The sequence below is a fragment of the Muntiacus reevesi genome, chromosome 2, assembly GCF_963930625.1.
Source record: "Muntiacus reevesi chromosome 2, mMunRee1.1, whole genome shotgun sequence".
In the NCBI taxonomy this organism is placed as follows: domain Eukaryota; kingdom Metazoa; phylum Chordata; class Mammalia; order Artiodactyla; family Cervidae; genus Muntiacus; species Muntiacus reevesi.
The window spans coordinates 105,987,241-106,007,897 of NC_089250.1; the positions used below are offsets into that span (position 1 = coordinate 105,987,241).

General features: G+C 46.0%; 1 protein-coding gene across 1 annotated transcript; it reads right to left on the reverse strand.

The window, feature by feature from the left end:
* Nucleotides 1-5,581: 5,581 nt before the first annotated feature.
* Nucleotides 5,582-11,615, reverse strand: PRF1 (perforin 1). Its single transcript, XM_065919879.1, has 3 exons — nt 11,502-11,615; nt 9,409-9,948; nt 5,582-8,067 (listed from the first exon to the last, which is right to left on the reverse strand). Exons 2-3 carry the CDS (start codon nt 9,942-9,944, stop codon nt 6,939-6,941), a joined length of 1,665 nt encoding a protein of 554 aa, XP_065775951.1. The 5' UTR covers nt 9,945-9,948; nt 11,502-11,615; the 3' UTR covers nt 5,582-6,938.
* Between the last annotated feature and the right edge of the window lie 9,042 nt (nt 11,616-20,657).

The following is a 20,657-nucleotide window of genomic DNA, read 5'->3' on the forward strand; positions in this document are numbered from 1 at the left end:
TGACTTAGCAACTGAACAACAAAAAATAGAGGTGATGCTTACATGACATTGAGAATGTAATTAATGCTACTGAACTGTATGCTTTCAAATGGTTAAAATGATAAATATTATGCTCTGTACGTGCGTGCTCAGTCACTCAGTCATGTCCGACTCTTTGGGACCCCATGGACTGTAGCCCACCAGGCTTCTCTGTCCATGGGATTCTCCAGGCAAGAATACTGCAGTGGGTTGCCACTTCCTTCTTCAGGAGATCTTCCCAACTCAGGGATAGAATCCGGGTCTCCTATATTGTAGGCAGCTTCTTTATTGTCTGAGCTACCAGGAAAGCCCTACTATGCTCTGTATGTTGTCGTATCATATTAAATTTAAAAAAAGTGAGTGGCCGGTGGCATCAGGGAATTGCTCTTCCTGAGAGCATCCCCCTAAAGTGAGTCTTCTTCACATGAGGGCTTTGTGTGGTGATGGTTGGGAAGACTATGAGGACAAGACGTTAGGAGAGACGGTGATGAATACACTCTGGAAATCTCAGAAGTCATACAGTGGGACAGCCAGAGACGCGTGCTCCTCAGCTTTCTGGGAGACCTCATTTATAAAACAGGGATGAATACATCCATTTCGTAGGGCCTCTGGGAAGATTAAATGTGCTAATGCACATATAGCCATCAAAATTCTACCATAAGCACTAAAGCACTTATTAGTATTTTACTTGTAGTGTTAATAAGAGAAAAATAAGGGTAGTATAGAGGCAAGGAGAGGCAGTAGGGGGTCTCTCAATTACTGCAACTTGGAAAAATGCCTCACAAAATGAAGTTTCATGAAGCCCCACATTCCCGTGGGAGAAGGATCGGCAGAGGTGGGAGTGACATCCTTAGTGACAGCCTCCATGGAGGCGGGACCTTGGGGGAAGTTCCCCCGTCCACCAGGTGATGATTCCTCTGAATAGAGAGGGAGACAAATATGTTTTCCCGGGGGGCCAGCCTTCTTTCCTGGCGGTGGGTCTCATGGGGAGTTTGGGTCTCCCGGGGGAAAGTCGGTGTCCTGCCAGTAAGCTGACGTCATGGGCCTCTTAAGAAGAAACAGGGAACCGGCTATTGTGGAGATTAACTTTGAGCTCCAGATGTGCAGTCAAGCCCTGCAGTAAACAGATTGCCATTATAGTCTGCAAAACAATAGCAGCTGTTCTGGTTTGGCCGGCCAGGGTTGCAAATCTGGCTTTGTGAAGAGAAGCGCCTGTGGAGCAGTACTTCTGAGAATTGGTGGGGGGACGGCGGGGGGGGAGTGCTTGTGGGGTTTGCCCACCCAGCAGATTTGGGGTAACAGGGCTGTCGGGTTCTTCAGCCACACCCACTGAGTGCCAGGGACCAGCCAACTTGAGGACTTAGGGTCAAGTCCCTCCTAGCTGGAAAACCATGCAGAAATCATTGTTCTAGCACCTTGTTCTACAGCTAGGACCTGGGGGCCTGAAAGGAGTTTTATGTGATTATGAGGTACAAAAGAGAACTGGTTGGGGTTGGGGCTCAGCATTGGATCAAAGCCAAGGTTCATATGGTTGAGTCTCTATGGCCAGTCTGGGGCGAACCTGTGACTGGAGTCATTTCACTGCCGCCTGGATTGGCTGTCAGTCCTTGGCTGCTCTTGAGGATCCTGTCTGTGATGGAGGTTGGTCTCTTTCTGTGCAACACTAATCCTCATCACCCCGTGAGAATCTCACCTGTGACCCTGGCCTCATCTGTGCCACATCCACCCTATCACCCCCTCCCTAACAGTGAGAAGCCAGGCAGATGCCCACTCTGCCCCTGTCTGTGCGTATGGCTGCCTGGGCTGTGGAAGTCTTGGCTGGAAAGGACCTCTTTAGGCAGGGGCGGATGGGGGAAGGAGAACACCATGAGCAGATTAAGGTGGTGGGCCTGGCCTTTCTGGGATCACAGCTTGCCTAGACCAAGTGGGTACCAGCTGTGCCCAGAGAAAGTGGTGCCCCAAGGGGGCAAGTGCCTCACTTGCTCAGTGAGGAAGGGCTTGGTGGGGGACGGGGTGGGGGCAGAGTTGATCAGGGCAGAATGTGGGTCACACTAGGGACTTTGAACTTTATCCCAGGAGCCACAAGGAACCAATGAAGAGTTTTAAGTGAGGCAGTGGTGTGGTTTGCTTAGCTGGGTTTCCCCAGAGACAAACCTTGAGACAGGGATTTGCCAATGAGTTGTTTGTGTAGGAAGTGATCCCAGAAAATACCCCATAGGGGAGTGGAGAATTGAGCTAGGGAAGGGAGACAGCCAAGCAGGTCACCATTGTGGATACTGGAGCTTAACCCTGTTGGGAAACTCTGGGAGTCGCTGAATTTGACTGTATCCCTTGGAGTTATTCCCACCTCCACTCCAGCCCTGAGATGGAGGGAGCTGGGTTATTTATATATCACCTTCCACTAGGCATTGGTTGAGGGCTGTTCTGGGCTGAGTGGGGCATGGCATGATTCCCCAGCACTTCTGGCCTCCCCCTGGAGCCCTCAGGCAGAGAGGCAGGGCCAGCCGGCAGTGGGGCTTGGGGGATCCGTCAGGGTGCCGGCACCACTGTGGCTGTCGGCTGGAGGGACATTGAGGGGTAGACAGGAGCTTGGAGATCAGTGAGAAGGTCACAGGAAGACTTGTCCAAGCAAGAGATGTGGAAGGCCTGGGCTGGAGAGGCTGTGATTGTGAGCAGAATGGGGCGCATGTCGGGAGGCTGAGTTGGCTGACCCTGGTGACAGATGTGGGGGAATGATCACTGTAGAGAGGATTCACAGCCTCTCAAAGCTGCAAGGGGCCCTTGTGCCTCCCCTCGGGTTCTCTCCACCCCCACATGGCTGCTCTCCAGCAGATCCTCCCCTGCTCACACATGTCAGAGACACTGACACGGTTGCCGCACCAGCTGGGGCCACACCTCAGAGACCACGAAGTGTGTCTGCAGGGAGATAAGTGTGCTGTGGTAACTGCTTAGGAAACAAAACCTCGGCTGTTGTTAACCCGAGCCCCGAGTTGTGGAAGAGATCACTTGGGCCCAGGTGGCAGGGACAGGGGGGAAGGACTCCAGTGCCACCAGCAGAGTGCCGCCCTGCTCCATGAATCACTTCCACGCTCGCATCATCTCCCCATCAGACACAGGCCACGAGAAGACAGACGCTCCGCATGGCTTGTTCACTGGCCCTAGGACCCGGTTGACAGAAAGTGCTCTGTAACCGTGGGTGAATGCTGGAATCTGTAAATAGTCCCTGCTCTTCTGTGCTCCATGCCCTGGGGAAGGGAGTGTTGGGAGCAACTGAGTGTGGCTCTAAGGACAAGGGCCTACAGAGTGGAGTGGGAGGAGGGTTGGGAAAGGGGGTGGCGTGTTGAAGCAGCAAGGGAGAAGATGGAATGGTGTCATCACCCGGGGTTTTAGTTGCCAGAAATAGCAGCCAAGTCTGGATGAAATAAGTAGGGAAATAATTTAGCCCTAACCAGTGATGGGTGGGAGGTGATGTATGGAAGCCCAGCTCCCTCCCTCCCAGCCGGGATAAATCTTCGTTGGCTCTGGTTGCCCACATAGTAACTTGCTGGATCATGCCTCTTTTATGGCCACCATCCCTCCCCTGGCCTACTACCCCCTCCCCTACTGGGCTCCCTGGGGTCACTGCCCACGTAATTGCCTGGTCTCAGCATCAGTTTCTGTAGGAATCCCATACCAGAGCCAGTTGCATCCAACTGGTAAACCAGTCACATGTCTTCTAGTTGCAGGGGAGGTTAGAGAAGAAAGAATAGGGCATTTTCAGCTTCTGGGGCGAAGTGGTCCTTCTTCCTACCAGACTCACTGGTATGTCATCAGTGCCCCTATAGGAAGCTGTCCTAGTCTGTTCTGGCTGCTATAACAAAATACCACAAGCAGGTGGCTTATAAACAGCAGAAATTTATTTTTCACAGTTCTGGAAGTCCAAGATCAAGGTGCTAGCAGATTCAGTGGGCTTGCTTTCTGGTTCATAGAAGGTATTCTCTCACTGTGTCCTCACATAGGGGAAGGGGCCAGGGATCTTTCTGGGGCCTCTTTTATAAGGGCACTAACCTGCATTAAGAGGGCTCCACCCTCATGACTAATTGCCTCCATAGGTCCCACCTTTTAATATCATCACCATGAGGATTGCTATTTCAATACATGATTTGTGGGGAGACACAAACATTTAGACCATAGCCTGGGCATATTCAAATTATAATTTGAGGAGGGTTTATAAAGGGGTCTTCCCAGGTATCCCTAGTGGTAAAAGAACCCGCCTACCAATGCAGGAGCGTGTGAGACAAGGATTCGATCCCTGGGTCGGGAAGATCCCCTGAAGGAGGGCATGTCAACCCACTCCAGTTTTCTTGCCTGGAGAATCCCGTGGACAGAGGAGCCTGGTGGGCTACAGTCCATAGGGTCGCGGAGTCGGACATGACAGAAGCAACTAAGCATGTGCATGTGTATTTATAAAGGGCCTCTTGACAAAGGTGTAGGGGGCTGTCGAGAAGCCAAAGGGTCAGTGTAATAACTCAGGATTCGGTAGTGGTGGAGCAGTCACCATCTCTAGGTCTGAAGGGATGAGGGGAGGGAGCAATGTCTGGAACACAGAAGGAGACATGCAGAGACCTCCCAGAGAGGAGTGGCGACCAGAGACAGTTAGCCCGAGGCCACCTCATTTGTCTCTGAGACCTCGCTCCCTCCCATCTCCTGCCCACTGACAGGCTCAGATCGGCCAGCCTCTGGGCCAGAGCAGGATGGAGCAGGGTGAGGATGAGATGTGGAGGGCGGATGGGAGACATCAGACACAGCAAGGAATTTCCTGAACAGGCGAGGGGCCCCAAGTGTGACAAAGTGTCAGTGGAATGTCAATTAAAGTGTTGCATTGGAGCTGAGGGCTTCTTGGCTGCCCCACAACAGCATCAACCGTTCCTTTCCCTTGGTAACACCACCCCTTTCACTGTGAGCCCTCCTGTCCGAGCCCTGCTGGTCTCTCCAGAGCTGTACTCCAAGTGGAGTGCCCATGACTCACAGAGGCCTGGCTCGGCCATTGACCTCTGCAGCCCCGGCCCAGATGCTTCTTCTGAGCTTCTGTTTCCTTAAATGCAAAACCAGGAGGGTTAATCAGATGACCTCCCAGGATTGCTTCTATAGCACTGACCTTCTGGGAAGGCTCACGACCCCCTTCCAAACAGTCCTGGGAAGGGAGTAAAGCACAGATCCTCCTTTCAGGGAAACCAAGGCTCAGGGGGACTTTCTGGAGGGCACTGACCATGTGGGGCCTAGACCCAGACTGCCAATCTCTGGTCAGAGCTGTTTCCGGAGCCAGACCTGCCCTGGCCCTACTCTCTTCAAGGGTATGGCCCATAGCCATGTTTATTTTCAACAACTAGGGCAGCTAGAGTGAAGCTGCATGATTTCTCTTGTGCTCTTGTGTGTGTGTGTGTGTGTGTGTGTGGTTGTGAAGGGAAAGGTGTAAGAACAGCAGTTTCAACCAGGCTTCTAGAGCTTGCCAATCCCCCTGCCCCACTTGGGGATTCAGGGTCAGTGTAATGTCACTGCTGGGCTTTTGAGCCTGTGGGTTCACAGACCTCAAAGGGCTCAATTTGTAGGGAGTTTCAAAGAGATCCAGGAGGCCTGTGCCAGCAACTCTGATCCCCACTGATAGTGGCACTGCACAGCCAAATCCTACCAGGTCTAGGAGGCTGCCCACCCCATGGGCCTGTGTTCTGAGGCCTGTGTTCCAGGCACATGAAACTAAGACCAGGTCATGTTACATCACAGCCTGAGGCTCTGAAGGTTTCTTCATGCCAAGGCCAGGAGCCCTTGAAACCACTGCCTTCTCCCCTAGAATTGTAGGACGCAGAGAGCTGTTAAGTCAGCCAGGTTCTGAAATTAGAATTTTCAAATGATTGCTCTGGAACAATCATGACCTGCGTACATGTACCCTGCCTTGTTCTGTGCTTGCCCATGTTGGTTTATTTTTACAAAGTGAAGTGAATTGCTAACACATAGAAGTCAAGCTGGGATTTCTGGTTACTTTAAGGAATTAGAAAACTTGGCATCACCGGGCTCACATTCCTGCCTGGGAACCTTTGGTTGTTGCAGAGATGCCCCTCCCCTCCCCTGACCCTGGATAAGACATACCCTTCAGCTCATACTAGTCTTCACCATTCCCTCTTATCTCCCTGCTAGAGCTGAACATCCACTTGTGTTTATTACTGTTTACGCTACTCTTTCTCGAGTCAGAGAGTTATGAGGAGACAGATATTTTGGGTCCTCCCCATTTCCAACAAAATTGGGAAAAGAGTTATATTACTTGCCTGCCCCTGGGGTCAACCACCTGTTCTGTTGGGTCAGGTTGCTAAGGTCGAAGTTCATCTCCAAGGCTGTGTCTGGTCTCTGTCCTTTTCTCTGCTATCACCACCACCATCACGGTCATCATCACATCACATTTATTGGTCAGACTGTGTACACAACGAGACAAGTCAAGACAGACTTGAATTTTGGCTAAGAGGCAAAGCTCAGTGGACCAAGAAAACAGAGTAAACGGAGCAGCTGGGGCCAAAGAGGTTAGGTCTAATATGACGAAGAATTCACCATGCTAGGAGAGGGGCTGCAAGGGAATGGTGCAAATGACATCAGGCAGCCTGGCGGGAACAGCCTCCTGGCTTTCCGCCCTGTTCCTGACCTGTAGGGAAGTGTAGCAGTGGCCGCAGGGCCTAACTCAGCTCCACCTCCTTGCCTGGGCTCGAGAATATTGAAGAGCTAAGGCAGTTTGGACAGGCCTGAGGGCTGGCCTGTAAATTCAGCCACCTCATTGGGAAAAAAAAAAGAAAGTCTCAGTTTTCCATCTGTCTAATGGAGAAATGGAAACACAGGCCCTCTGGGTTCCTGCATGGAACCTTTCCAGTTTGCACACTGGTCCTCTCAGGACCCGCTTCTCACCACACTGGCCCACTCCGGTTTCCTGGAGGGTCCCCCAGAAGCCCTTGGGGGGCATACTGCAGGCACCTCTCCCCCATCAGGTGAGGCAAGCATTTGGCCTGGTAGGAGAATTTCAGGTGACCGTGGTTCATATGGCACGACACCTCATGTGAGCCAGCCTTTGGGGTGCGGTCACATGTGCCGAGCAGGTCATCGTCCCAGCCATTGTCTGCGTCCCAGACCTGCACCCTCAGGGGGCCCCCAGTGGCCAGGAGCACATCCCCGAAGTCCAGCCGCGTCATCCACGTGGGGTTGTTATTGTTCCATACTGTGGCGGTCCTCCGCTCCTGGCCGCCGAAGAAGACCTTCAGATAGGCGTCCGTGGCAGTGATCCAGTCTCCCCACAGGCCTGATGCCTTGAAGTTCATGACCTGCAGGTGGGCCAGGCCCCTCTGCCGGGGACAGCAGTCCTGGGTGGTGGCTGCTGAACCAGGGCACATGCACTGGCATGGGTTCTTTGGGTTCTTGTGCTGCCCTGGGGGGCACGGGCGGTTGCAGTCCCTCCAGCGTGCCCTGTCAGTCACGTACTTGCTCACGGCTCGCCTGAGGGCCTCCCGCCGTGGGTTGTGGCTCTCCACAAGCATGTGCAGAGGCTCCAGCGCATAGTCCACCAGGCCAGGGCTGTCCTGCAGTGAGGCCACCCAGGCTGAGAACTGCTCGGGCCCAGCCTGGTTCCCGAAGAGCAGGTCATGTATGGTTGAGTGGTGGCCACCATCAACACTGGAATGGCGTTCCCGGTAGGCCTGGTGGAAGGAGGCCCCCAACTTGTGCTGCTTCTTCTTCTCCTCACATTCCTTGAACGATGACGAGGCACTGGCGTGGCTGCTTATGCTGACCTCAGCCTCGACAGCCAGGCAGTCCTCGACCTCGTTGGCCGTGAGCCCCTCCAGGGCCAGCTCACAGGTGCGCAGGGCAGTGAGGGCTGAGGTGCGGCCGCCCAGCTCCATGGACCGGATGAAGTGGGTTCCGTAGCTGGAGATAAGCCTCCTGTAGTCGGGCTCGGTGGAGGTGTTGAAGTGGGGGGGCAGCGTCTTGAGGGCCCTCTTGAACTCAGGGTGTACTGGGGGAGTGTGCACCAGGTGGAAACTGAGAGGTGAGGAAAACAGCAGGTGAGCCCAGTGGTGGGCCCCTTTCAGCAACCCCCTTGAGATTGCCCAAGGTTGTATTAAGTGTCAGAGCTAGGACTTGAACCCAGGTGGCCTGGCTCCAAAGCCCAAACTCTGAATCACCAATCCGGCAGGGAAACCCACTCTGCCCATTGCCCCTTGGTAACCTAGATAGTTTGTATAGGTATTTCTGTTTTTCTTACTCAGAAAAGTTTGTTTTTTCTCTTTATTTTCTAATTTTATTTTTATTTATTTATTTATTTATTTTAATTTTTCAGTGGGTTTTGTCATACATTGATATGAATCAGCCATAGAGTTACACGTATTCCCCATCCCGGTCTCCCATCCCGCCTCCCTCTCCACCCGATTCCTCTGGGTCCTCCCAGCCCACCAGGCCCGAGCACTTGACTCATGCATCCCACCTGGGCTGGTGGTCTGTTTCACCACGGATAATATACATGCTGTTCTTTCGAAACATCCCACCCTCACCTTCTCCCACAGAGTTCAAAAGTCTGTTCTGTACTTCTGTGTCTCTTTTTCTGTTTTGCGTATAGGGTTATCGTTACCATCTTTCTAAATTCCGTATATATGTGTTAGTATACTGTAATGTTCTTTATCTTTCTGGCTTACTTCACTCTGTATAATGGGCTCCAGTTTCATCCATCTCATAAGAACTGATTCAAATGAATTCTTTTTAATGGCTGAGTAATATTCCATGGTGTATATGTACCACAGCTTCCTTATCCATTCATCTGCTGATGGGCATCTAGGTTGCTTCCATGTCCTATTTTCTAATTTTAAAAGCAATGATACCTTACTGTTGGTAACCTGGCTTTGGAACCTAGTCCTGTGGACTTTGTCTGTCTGTCTCTTGGACTGGGTCCTGTGTGCCCAGGCTCCTGACAGCTCTGGCCATGCAGTCAGGAGGTGCCCTCTCTCACTGTGTGGGAAACATGGCCTTCCATGAGAGAAATCAGGGTCAGTGACTCTAGGTCCCATGGAAACATGCATTTCTCAGGGTGACAAGGTCCCTGAGGACTTGGGGCATGTCTACTTTTGTTCAACTTGTAGTCATAATTCCCAGCACAGAGTCTAAGAAGGCAGAAATGAAGAGTGCTGGAGTGGATGAAACAGGCCCAGATAAGAGAAGGACTGAGCTGGGTCTCCTGCCCACTGGAAGGTGACGATGCCCGAGAAAGAGGGGGTTGGGCATCTCCTCCTGGTAGAAGCAGCCTCTGGTCCTCACCTTACCTCCAGGACTCCCAGATCACCCTGAGTTTCCCATGCCTTTTCTCAAGTCCCCTCCAGCCCCAGTGCTCACCTGTAAAAACGACACTCCACTAAGTCCAGGCTGAAGCGGTACTTGTCCTGGTGAGTCTTCTGGGCGGCGAAGTTGGCAGCCTGGGAGTGGGAGCCCGCCACGGTCACGCGCACGTTAGTGTTTGTCTTGGGAGACACGTCTAGCCCCACCTTCCAGTCGTTGCGAATGCTGTTGGCCGCCTCCCCTGCCACATCCTCGGTGGAGCGGCCCTCATACTTGACCACCTTGCGCTTGCAGCCCGCTCCGTGGGCACGCCAGCCGGTGATCGCCAGGGGCAGGCGCTGGGGGACATCCTTCTGCAGGGCATTGCGGCAGAGGGTGCAAGTGCCGTCGGGCCGCAGGAATTGCTGCGTGTCCACTGGGAACGAGCCTGAGCGCTGGAGGGTGGTCACGTCCACGCCCTCCCCTGCCAGCCAGGAGCCTGGCACAAACTTGCGGGCGCGCTGGCACTCAGAGTGTGCGGCTGTGTAGCAGGGGGCAGGGGCGGGCGTGGGCAGAAGCAGGAGGATGCCGAGGAGGAGCCCTCGGGCGGCCATGGAGCTGTGGAGACAGGGGGCATTTGGTCTCCCAGAAGCTGTGGGCAGGGGCATGGAGGGTGGCCGACGCTTCCTCCAGCTGTAGGTTATCAGGACATATGCAGTAGAGAGGGATGGAGATACATCCTCAAGTCACTGAATGTCAGAGCTGGTATGGCCTTTACAAGTCTGGTCCACCCCCTGCATTGTCCAGCTGGACCCAGAGAGGGGAAGGGACTTGCCCAAGGTCACACAGCCAGGCAGAGACCCTTACTAGGATTTCGAATAGGAATCCAGATGGGTGGTTTTGTCCCCAGGACCGCAGCTACTGTTGGTGGAAAGGGGTTTTGCGTGCAGAGGAAGGGGGCAGAGAGTAGTTGGAGCAGATTTGAGGAGGAATCTGGGGAGTCTAGGGAAGCCTGGATTCTGAAGAGGGATCATTTTGGATTCAAGAACAAGCCATGCTTTCTTTACCCACCCCACCTTTCTCACTGCCCCTCGCCCTACTCACTCATTAAGCCCTTAGCAGTATTGGGAAAGAAATGAGGTTGCGCATCACCATCTTCCTCCCCGTTGCACAGTGGGGGCCTCTCTCTGAGCTCATGGAAGAACATCAGCCTGAATTCTAGGATAAAAGCTCCCTTGAGCACTTGCGTCCCTAGATCCAGTGTGGGGAGGAGTCATTCAGTTTGCTCTCCTCCTGATGCTCGTCTTGTCTTTGGCCTTCCCTGCCCCGCTCTGCAGAATTCTGCTCATATCTTTGAGCTGCCTATCACTAAATGCTTAGCTAAAAAGTTCTTCCTCAATTGGAGGTGGCTCAGGAGCCTCACTGGGGCTGCTTATGAACTGGAATCTCCACTCTATCCCTGTCCAAACTGAGCTCCTCAGAGGCCACTCCCCTCTAGCACCTACCAGGGACAGCAGCTTGTTGGAGGCCCAGGGGATTATGGAGGGCAGGAATCTGCCCTGCATTCTAGCTTGGAGCCTCCCATGCCTCCCCCAAAGGAGTGGCAAAATTCCAGGCAACACAGCAGGCCCCGGGGAGGTAAACAGGAGAAGGGGAGTCTTTGGAATGCCCTCAGTTCATCTCACTTAGGGAGCCAGCATGGTTCATAACTTTAAAAAACTGAGTCTTGGGACCTTCCCGGTGGTTCCGCAGATAAAGCTCTGTGCTTCCACTGCACGGGGTGCAAGTTCCATCCCTGGCTGGGGAGCTAAAATCCCACATGTTGCGTGACGTGGCAAAAAAAAAAAAAATTATTACTCATTTCCACCCTGACCCTCGTCATATTATCTCCCAGAGAGCCTGTTTCTGGGCTTTTTTAGTTTTAACAAGCATTTGAAGGGGCCTTAAAAATGTACTCTAACCTCCTCATTTTGTATAACAGAAAACTGAAGCCCTGGGAGGGCGTGAGGCTGCCCAGTGAGACAGTGGTAGAGCGCAGTCTAGACACAGGCCTCTTGTCTATGGGTCACAGCACTTCCTGCTACACCAGGCTCTTCCCCAGACAGGCTCTTGTGCCCCTCCGTCCCCACCCAGGGGCTCCCAGCCTCCTCGGCCCCCAGCTTCCTCCCTACCTGGAGTCCTGTGCTGAGATGCTCCTAGGCAGACACCTTCTCTCCCCACGGACAGCTCCTGAAATGGTGGTGCAGCCCCCCAGGCAGGCTCACCACACAGCTCATCACCCAGGCCACAGCTCACATCATTTCTGCTTCCTGCCCCGCCCCCACCAGCTCTAGTCACGGGTCCCCTGTGCTCTCCCCCCCGCCCACCGGCACCCACCCTGTCCTCACCTCCTCATCCGGCCTGCTGACAGCCCTCAGGAAACAAGCGGCGAGGGCCAGAGGCTCATCTGCCAAGCAGCACTGCCTGGGGCATGGGGACCCGGGGCAAACAGGTGGGGTTTCGCGGGTGGAGCAAGAACATGGGTCTGAGAGCTTTGAGATTCAACTCTGGAGTTGATGACAGGCCAGCAGGAACAGTTTCCCTGCTTCTCCCTGCAGCATCGCATGTGTGAGCTGTAAGAGGCAGTATAAAGCAGGAGCTTGGGAACCAGGCCACCTCGGCTTGGGCCAGCTCAGTTGCCCGGCAGCTGTGTGGCCTGCTCAGCGTCTTTAGCCTCTCTGTGCCTCAGTTTCCTCATCCCAAAATGGGGGTACTCTTAGTGTAGACCCCATGGGTTATGAAGATTTGAAGGGTTACTATGTGTGAAGTGCTCAGACTAGAGCCTGGCCCTCCGTGAATATTAAAGCATGTGATCATTCCTTCCTCCTGGGGCAGTGGGGAGAAAATAAATTCTTGTTCAGACCTCTTTGCCCACTTCCTGCCCACACCTGAAGCCCAGCCCCAGGGCCAGGTTCTGGACCTCACACACATGCTCCAGGACAGCGTCTCCTGCTCCTCAGTCTGTGAGGAGAACCAGTGGCCTCGCTGGTCTCCGGCCTCCGCGCTAGCCCAGGTCTGGTGTAGTACCCACAGTGTGGATGGGTGGACAGCTGTGTGACCCTGCCGCAGAGAGAGGTGTGGGTGGGACCAGGGGCCCGGGGTCTTCTCCAGCTTCTGTCTTTACCTGAGGTTTCCATGGGTTGAGTGACTCACAGAGCAACTTCTGGGGGTGGGGGGCAACATCATAGTTGTCTGAGGTGGAGATAGCTCGGTAAGTGGGGGGCCGTTCTTGTGAGTTCACCCTCCAACCGCATCAGTAACAGGAAAAAATAGCCACAGGCCCCAGACCACGTGTGACACCACGGGATGGCTCATTCCTCTGAGTTTATGCCCCCTGCTGCGTCCCCTGCTTTTACGGGAACTAGGGCTTAAGCTGTCTTCTTGAAACCCAACCCTATCTCCTCCCCACAATGTCCCCCTTTCTCTCTTAGAATTTGCAGCCTCCTGACCTCCTTCTAGCTCCTGCCCGCAGCCAAGATCAGATATCCGGGCTGTGGAGTTTAGTTTAACCTGTGTTCAGAAGACCAGCTTAAAGAACGTGGAACCCTGTAGAAAATCTGTAGGAAGACAAAGGGGAGATGGGGAGACTGGTTCCAATCCCAACTTCAGTGTAGGCTTGCTGTGTGACTCTTGACAGTAGAGTTTTCACACCTTTCTAGGTTAGTTTCCTCATCTATAAAATCAAAAGGAGGACTTTGAAGTTTCTAGGGCTCCTTAGGCTCCTAATGATGAAATGTGTGTTTAGCAGTTTTCATCTGGTATAAAGTAGCTAATGTCCAAGAGATGCTGGTGAGGGGCAGTCCATGAAAGAGCAGTGATGACATTGACATTTGCAACTTCTGATGACAGCTGTCCTCTCCAACTGAAATTTCTCACTTGAAATGTGTTTTAATCACAGTTTGTCCCGAGAGACATAAGTTGCAATTTTCAGAAACCATCTGTATGGTTTATTGTTAACAACTCTGTTGAAATATAATTCACATACCATACAATGCACCCATTTAAAGTATATAATTCAGTGAGTTTTAGTGTATTCACAGAGTTGTGCAGCCATCACCATCAATTTTAGAACATTTTCATCATTGTCAGAAAAACCATGTACCCATTAGCAGTCACTGCTCATTTCCCCGGATACCAATCTACTTTCTGGCTCTGTGGATTTTCCTTTTAACTGAATCATACAAGGTATGACTTTTTGTATCTGTAGTATTACTCCACATAATATTTCCAAGGTTCATCCAAGTTGTAGTATGTGTCAAAACTGCCTGTGTACCAAAACTGCCTGCCTTCTATGGCTGAATAATATTCCATTGTATGGACATACCACATTTGTTTATCCATTTATCATTTGATGGATGTTTTGGTTGTTTTCACTTTCTGGTTATTGTGAATAATGCTGCTATGAACATTTGCATACAATTTTTTTGTGTGTGAGCATATGTTTTCATATGTCTTGGATCTACCTGCAGGAGTGGAATTGATGGGTCTATAGTAACTCTTTAGGAACGATTTTCCTATGTGCACCATTTTACATTCCCACTAGCAGCGAATGAGGTTCCAGTTTCTCCACATTCTTGTTATTATCTGACTTTCTGACTATAGCCATTCTTGTGTATATGAAGTGTTGTCTCATTGTGGTTTCGATTTGGATTTCCCCAACGGCTAATGATGTTGAGCATCTTTTCATTTGTTTATTGGTCACTTGTGTGTCTTCTTTGGAGAAATGTCTGTTTGAGTCCTTTGCCCATTTTTGAATTGGGTTATTTGTCTTTTTATTATTGATTTATAATAGCTCTTTTTCTACTTCAGCATCTAGACCCTTTTCAGGAATGTGATTTGCAAATATATTCTCCTATTCTATGAGTTGTTTTTTCACTCACTTGATGGTATCTTTTGAAGCATGAATGTTTTTAATTTTGATGAAGTTCAACTTACCTATTTTTTCTTTTGTTGTTTATACTTTTAATGTTGTATCTAAAAATCTTTGCTTAACCAAGGTCATGAAGATTTAATCATGTTCTAAGAGTCTTATAGTTAACATTTAGGCCCATGATTTACTTGGAGTATTGTCCAACTTCATTCTTTTGCATGTGGATATGGATTTATATGGGCTTCCCTCATGGCTCAGTTGGTAAAGAATCTGCCTGCAATGCAGGAGATTCACGTTTGATTCCTGGGTTGGGAAGATCCCCTTGAGAAGGAAATGGCAACCCACTCCAGTATTCTTGCCTGGAGAATCCCATGGACTGAAGAGCTTGGGAGGCTACAGTCCACGGGGTTGCAAGAGTCGGACATGACTTAATGACTATCATCTCATCTCTCTCATGGAGTTATATATTTATATATATTTATATTTATCTATATTATATATGTGTGTGTGTGTGTGTGTGTGTATATGTATACAAATATATATATTAAGGTTACAAAAAGTTTACTCTTGACAGAAAAACTTCATGGATACTCTAGTAGAATGCATGAGAAAGATATTGATCTTGATGGTATCTACCTGCATAAACTATACCTACAGTAGACATGAACCGTAATCAAAGACGGAGATCCTTGAACAAATCCAGTGTTTAGACTACTTACTGTGCTTATTTTAGAGATCCAAAATATAGTCCCAGATATTGTTCACTTCATCCTGTTGTCATTCTTTGTTCCCTTTTCTTTACAGATTTGTGAAACTTTGGGATTTTTCCTCAAATGAGTTATCCATAGTCATGCTCGAGTTACCACCTTTAGTTTCATAAAATAAATTTGAGTTTTTCCCACTTTCTCCACGCTGTGGCAGAGTTTGTAGAAGGCTCACTCTTTGTAGTTGGGTAGATTTGTAGATTTGTAACTGTAGGGTCCATGTCTTCAATAGCTCTATCTGGTTTTCTGGCCTTTTTTTTTTTTTTTTTAATCTGGTATTGGTTTTGGCAAGTTACATTTTTTTTTAGGAAACCTCATCTGTAAAATTTCACACTTGTTGACATGAAGTTGTTTACAATTGTCTCTCTCTTAAAACCTTTTTTTGAGTCAGTGGCGATACCCTTTTAAAAGATTATAATTTTTATTATGGTTTTTCTCTTTTTTCTATATCAGTTTTTTTAAAGATTTTCTTTACTTTTCTCAAAGAATCTGCTCTTGGCTTTATTCATCTTCTTTATTGTATCATTATTTTCCATTTTGTTCATTTTATTCTTATCTTTTTATTTCCTTCCTTCTTCCTGTATTCTTTGGACTTTTGTTGTTCTTTTTCTAACTTCTTGAGTTGAATCCTTAGCTCATTAGTTTTCAGTCTTTTTTTTAACTGATGTATAATTGACATGTAAACTTTAGTTTCACGTGTATAACATAACAATTTGATGTGTATATATTGTGAAATCATTACTACATTAAGTCTAGTTAACATCTGTCACCCTGCTTAGTAACAAAATCTTTTTTTACTTGTGATGAGAACTTTAAAGATCTATTTTTTTTTAACTTTCAAATACACAGTATAGTACAATTAACTGTAGTCACCATGCTGTAAATTATATCCCCATGACCTACTTATTTTATAACTGGAAGTTTGTACCTTTTAACTTCCTTCACTCATCTCACTGACCCTCCAACCCCTACCAGTTTATTCTCTGAATATATGAATTTGGCTTTTTTTTTTTAAAAGGAGTCCATTTATAAATAAGATCATATGGTATTTGTCTTTTTCTCTGACTTATTTCACTTATCATAATGTCCTTAGGATCCATCCATGCTGTTGCAAATGGCAAAATTTCCTTCTTCATTATGGCTAAATAATAATTATATATGTATATAAAATTATATCTATCTATATATATGATTTTCTTTATCTACTCATCCATTAGTGGACGCTTATGTTGTTTCTATATCTTGACTATTGTAAAGAATGCTGCAATGAACATGGGCATGCAGATGACTTCTCAAGTTGGTATTTTTGTTTTCTTTGAACAAATACCCAGAAGTGGAATTACTGGATTAGACTTTCTTCTTTTTTAATGTAAGCACTTAAGCTTCAATGAATCTTTCTAACTGCATCTCTAAAGTTTTGAAGTATTTTCATTATTGCCTAGTTTTTTCATATTTTCTAAATTTCCTTATGATTTTTCTTTGACCTATGAGTTTGTTTTTTTTTAAGTGTGCTTTTTGCATTTTCAGGAAAATGGAGTTTTAAATGCTTTCTTTTGGTTATTGGTTTCTAACATAGTTGCATTGTAGTTGGAAACATGTTGTCTATATGACAACCATTCTTTGATGGTTGTTGAAATCTCCTCTGTGGTCTACTAAATGTGCAGTTTTTGTAAATGTTTCTGTGTACTTGAGAAGAATATCTATTTGCTAATTTTTGGATATAGGGTTCTATATTCAAATCTTTGGTTTTGTTGATAACACTAATTACTGAGAGAAGCATGTTAAAATCTCCCATTGTGAAGACAGTCTATAACTTTCTCCCTGCTTTATGTTCTGTCAATTTTAGCTTTATGTTTTGAGGCTGTTTTATGAAACAAGTGTAGTGTCATTTCATCTTCTCAGCGAATTTAATTCTTTGTTTAATTGCCCTTTTAATGCCAAATAATGTTTTGCCACAGTATCCATTTTGTCTCATATTAATAAAACTATCCCAACTTTTAAAAAATTATATTTTTTGACTGTGCTAGATTACATGTAACATAAAATTTACCCTCTTAATCATTTTTAACTGTATCAACTTTCTTTTGATTAGTACTCACTATGGAGATTGGGTTTCCCTGGTGGCTCAGTGATAAAGAATCCTCCTGCATTGCAGGAGATATAGAAGATGTGGGCTTGATCCCTGGGTTGGGAAGATCTTCTGGAGGAGGGAATGTCAACCCACTCCAGTATTCTCGCCTGCTGAATCCTGTGGACAGAGAAACCTGGCAGGCTACAGTTCATGGGGTCACAAAGAGTGGGACACAACTGAAACGACCACGCACTCACACACTGAGATCCTCTATCTTAACTTTCAAACTCCCTGTATTCTTATGTTTTAGGTGGGTCTCTGCTAAAACATAATTAGATTTTGTTTTTGCCATCCAATTTGAGTAACTACATAACTGCATTAAGTCCATTTATATTTATTGTGATTATTGTTCTGTTAAGAGTTGATTTCTACCATCATGGGTTATATTTCTTTTCCTTGTACTGCTTTTTCTTTGCTTCCCTTTCCCCACTCCTTTCCTGCCAATCAATTCTTTTAGATTGACTAAACTTTAAAAGAACAAGTACATTCTTTTTCTTCTCTAGTGGTTTAGCTCTTAAAATCTTCCTGATTTTTTGTGGTTACCAATAAAAATGCTAATAACATCCATTCTTTGCAAGATCTAGCATTCTTTACCGTTATTATTCTTTCTAGGGATACTTAGTATGCTATTACCTAAAATCACCCTTTCTCATTCTGAGGGTTATTTTTTTTCCAGTATTTTAGTTCTAGCTTACTTTTTCTCTACTAAATTGATCACTATTAATACACTCAAAGTTTGTTTCTATTTCCCTACACATTTGCCAGTTTCTTTGCTCATTATTCTCTGGGCTTCCTTTGAGGATAATTCTGCTTTTCCTTAAAGTGTGCCCGTGAGAAGGGCTTTCAATGGGTGTCTCTGGTGGTACACACTCTCAGTTTCTGTTTACCCAAGATGTCTTTGTTTCACCCTAGTTTTTGCATAACGATTTCAGCTGACTGATGCTTTGAAGTTATTGCTGGTTGGCAACTCTCAACTCTTTGAAGTTTTTTTTTTTTTTTCACTGTTTCTGGCTTCCATTGTTGCTATAGTTTAATTGTCATTCCTCTTATAGAGAATTTGTCTTTTTTATGTGTGCAGGGGAGGGATTGTTTTTAAGAGCTTTTCATTTTTGATTTTCTGAAATTGCACAGCAAAGTATGTATCCAGATATGAATTGCTTTTAATTGATCTTGTTTGGGATTTATTCTTCCTGCACCTGAGGATTCACATCTTTCATCATTCTAAAAATCATCTTGGCTGTTATCCCATATATCCCATCTCCCTCACTCTCTCTATTTTTGACTTTTAGAATGCCAATTAACAATCATTCTCTCTTCCTGGTCCATTATATTCTTTCTTATTGTCTACTTTTTGTCTCTCTGTACTGTGTTCTCATTATTTTTCTCCAGTTTTTTGTTTCAGCTCACTGATTCTTGCTTTAGCTTTGTCTAATTTGCTATTTAATTCATCCATCGAGTTTTTGTTTTGAGGTATGGCTAAATTTATTTATTTTTATTAGGTTTTTCTCTTTTCATTTTTCAGAAGGCAGTTTGGACAAGTTTCATATTTTCTTAGAGGACCACAGGTTTACTGAACTGATAAATTGTATGGGTTTTAGAGTTAGTTTGGAGCTCAGATCCCAGCTCTGTGATTCAACTTTAGCAAGTGAATTAATTTCTTTAAGCTTTTTAGTTTCCTCATTTTTTAAAAAAGATAAAATTGATGCATTAATGTTATTTCATCATTAAATACCAATGTCTTAAGCTGTAATCTCTAGTTTTGAGTAAAAGGACTACTCTACTGTGTTATGAGATATGTTTAAGGATTAGAAGCTTGTTATAGTCACATCAGCAAAACTGCTAGAGACTGTGGCAGGTGAGGAAGAATTCTAGTTTGGAGAGCTGTGGAGATCTGAAAAAAAAAGAAAAGGAAAAAACCTACAAGAGCAAAAAGTTAGATATGAATATACATTTTTTCTTCAGTAAACATTTGACTTTTTCCTATTATTATGACTTGCTTAAATTAACATTTTAAAAGTGAAATTTATTTCTTATTTCAAAATTAAAAAAAATATTATTGGAGTAAAGTCAATTTTAGTTTCCTCATCTTAAAAATGGGGTAACAGTAGCACATAGCTCACAGAGTTATTTTAGGGGCCAAATAACACATGAAAAACACATAACATAATACCAGGTATAACATACAAAATATCAGCTACTATCTAAAATCCATGATAAGTCCCCACTGCCTGTGGGGATATCTAGAACTGAGATTTTAGCCTAGGTAATACATTCACCATGATGCAAAAATCAAAACAATAAAAAGATATACAGTGAATAAACTTCCTGATCCTTTCCCCACCTGCCTAACCCTCTAATTTATGTTCACAGGTGCCACCTTTTTATTTTCTGAGTTTTTTTGGTATCTTCTCAGATTTTTTTCCACACTAATATAAGCAAATACTTGTAAAATTTTTTATTTTCTCTCCTTCTCACACAAAAGAAAACATGCTATACATCTTGCTTTGCAGTTTGATTTTGTTATTAAATAATTTTCTTTGAAGATATTTACATATCAGCATATAGAGAGTTTCCTCATTCTTTTATTTTTCAAACACCTGCATAGTATTTTATTATGTAGATGAACCATAATTTGGTCAGCCTCCTGTTGATGGACATTTGAGTTGTTTATAGTCTTTTGCTCTTACAAACAATGCTGCAGTGACTAATCTTGTATATATCTCATTTTGGATATTTGTAGGTATATCTGTGTATAAATTTCCAGAGGTTGAATTGCTTGATCAGAAACTTATATATGTTCATTTTATGTTTACATGCACACATGCATATACATATACATACATATATTACACATATACATATAGAGTGTGTATATATATATATATATATACATGACTGCAGTCCATGGGGTCTCAAAGACTGAATGACTAAACAACAACAATATATATACATATATATATATTTATATATACCCTCCATAGGTTTGACATCAATTTTTGTTCTTACAGCAATGCATATGTAGGCCTGTTTTCCTTATTCTTATCTATAGAATATGTGCTCAAACTTCCTGATTTTTGTTCAGTTCATTTTTACTTTCTTTTTTGGTCATGTCACATGGCATGTGGGATCTTAGTTCCATGACCAGGGATTGAACCTGTTTCCCTGCAGGAGAAGTATGGAGTCTTAACAACTGGACTGCCAGGTCCCTCATTTTTCACTTTCAATGATTTATTTTTTTACTTATAAACTCTGTTTCATTCTGTTCCAGCTTTTGTGATAATGTTTTCCACTCCTTTACAAAAATTTTAAAACATTCACACATACTCATTTAAAATTTTATGTCAAGTCATGCCAATACTTGTCACCCTTGGTGCATCAACTTTTTTATGTTGTTATATCAGCTGAATCTCACCTCTTAGTGGCTTTTATCTTTGAGTGTTTTGTTTGTAAGTTGACATTGTGGGCTCATGCTCGATTGTCCTCACCTGGGTTGAAAAATTCCTCCAAATTAGGTTTGCATTTG

Coding starts and splice junctions, on each gene's coding strand:
- PRF1 (XM_065919879.1), bottom strand. CDS start 9,944: ATGGCCGCCCGAGGGCTCCTCCTCGGCATCCTCCTGCTTCTGCCCACG. Junction 8,068..9,408: donor GTGGAGTGTCGTTTTTACAG/GTGAGCACTGGG, acceptor CTCACCTCTCAG/TTTCCACCTGGTGCACACTC.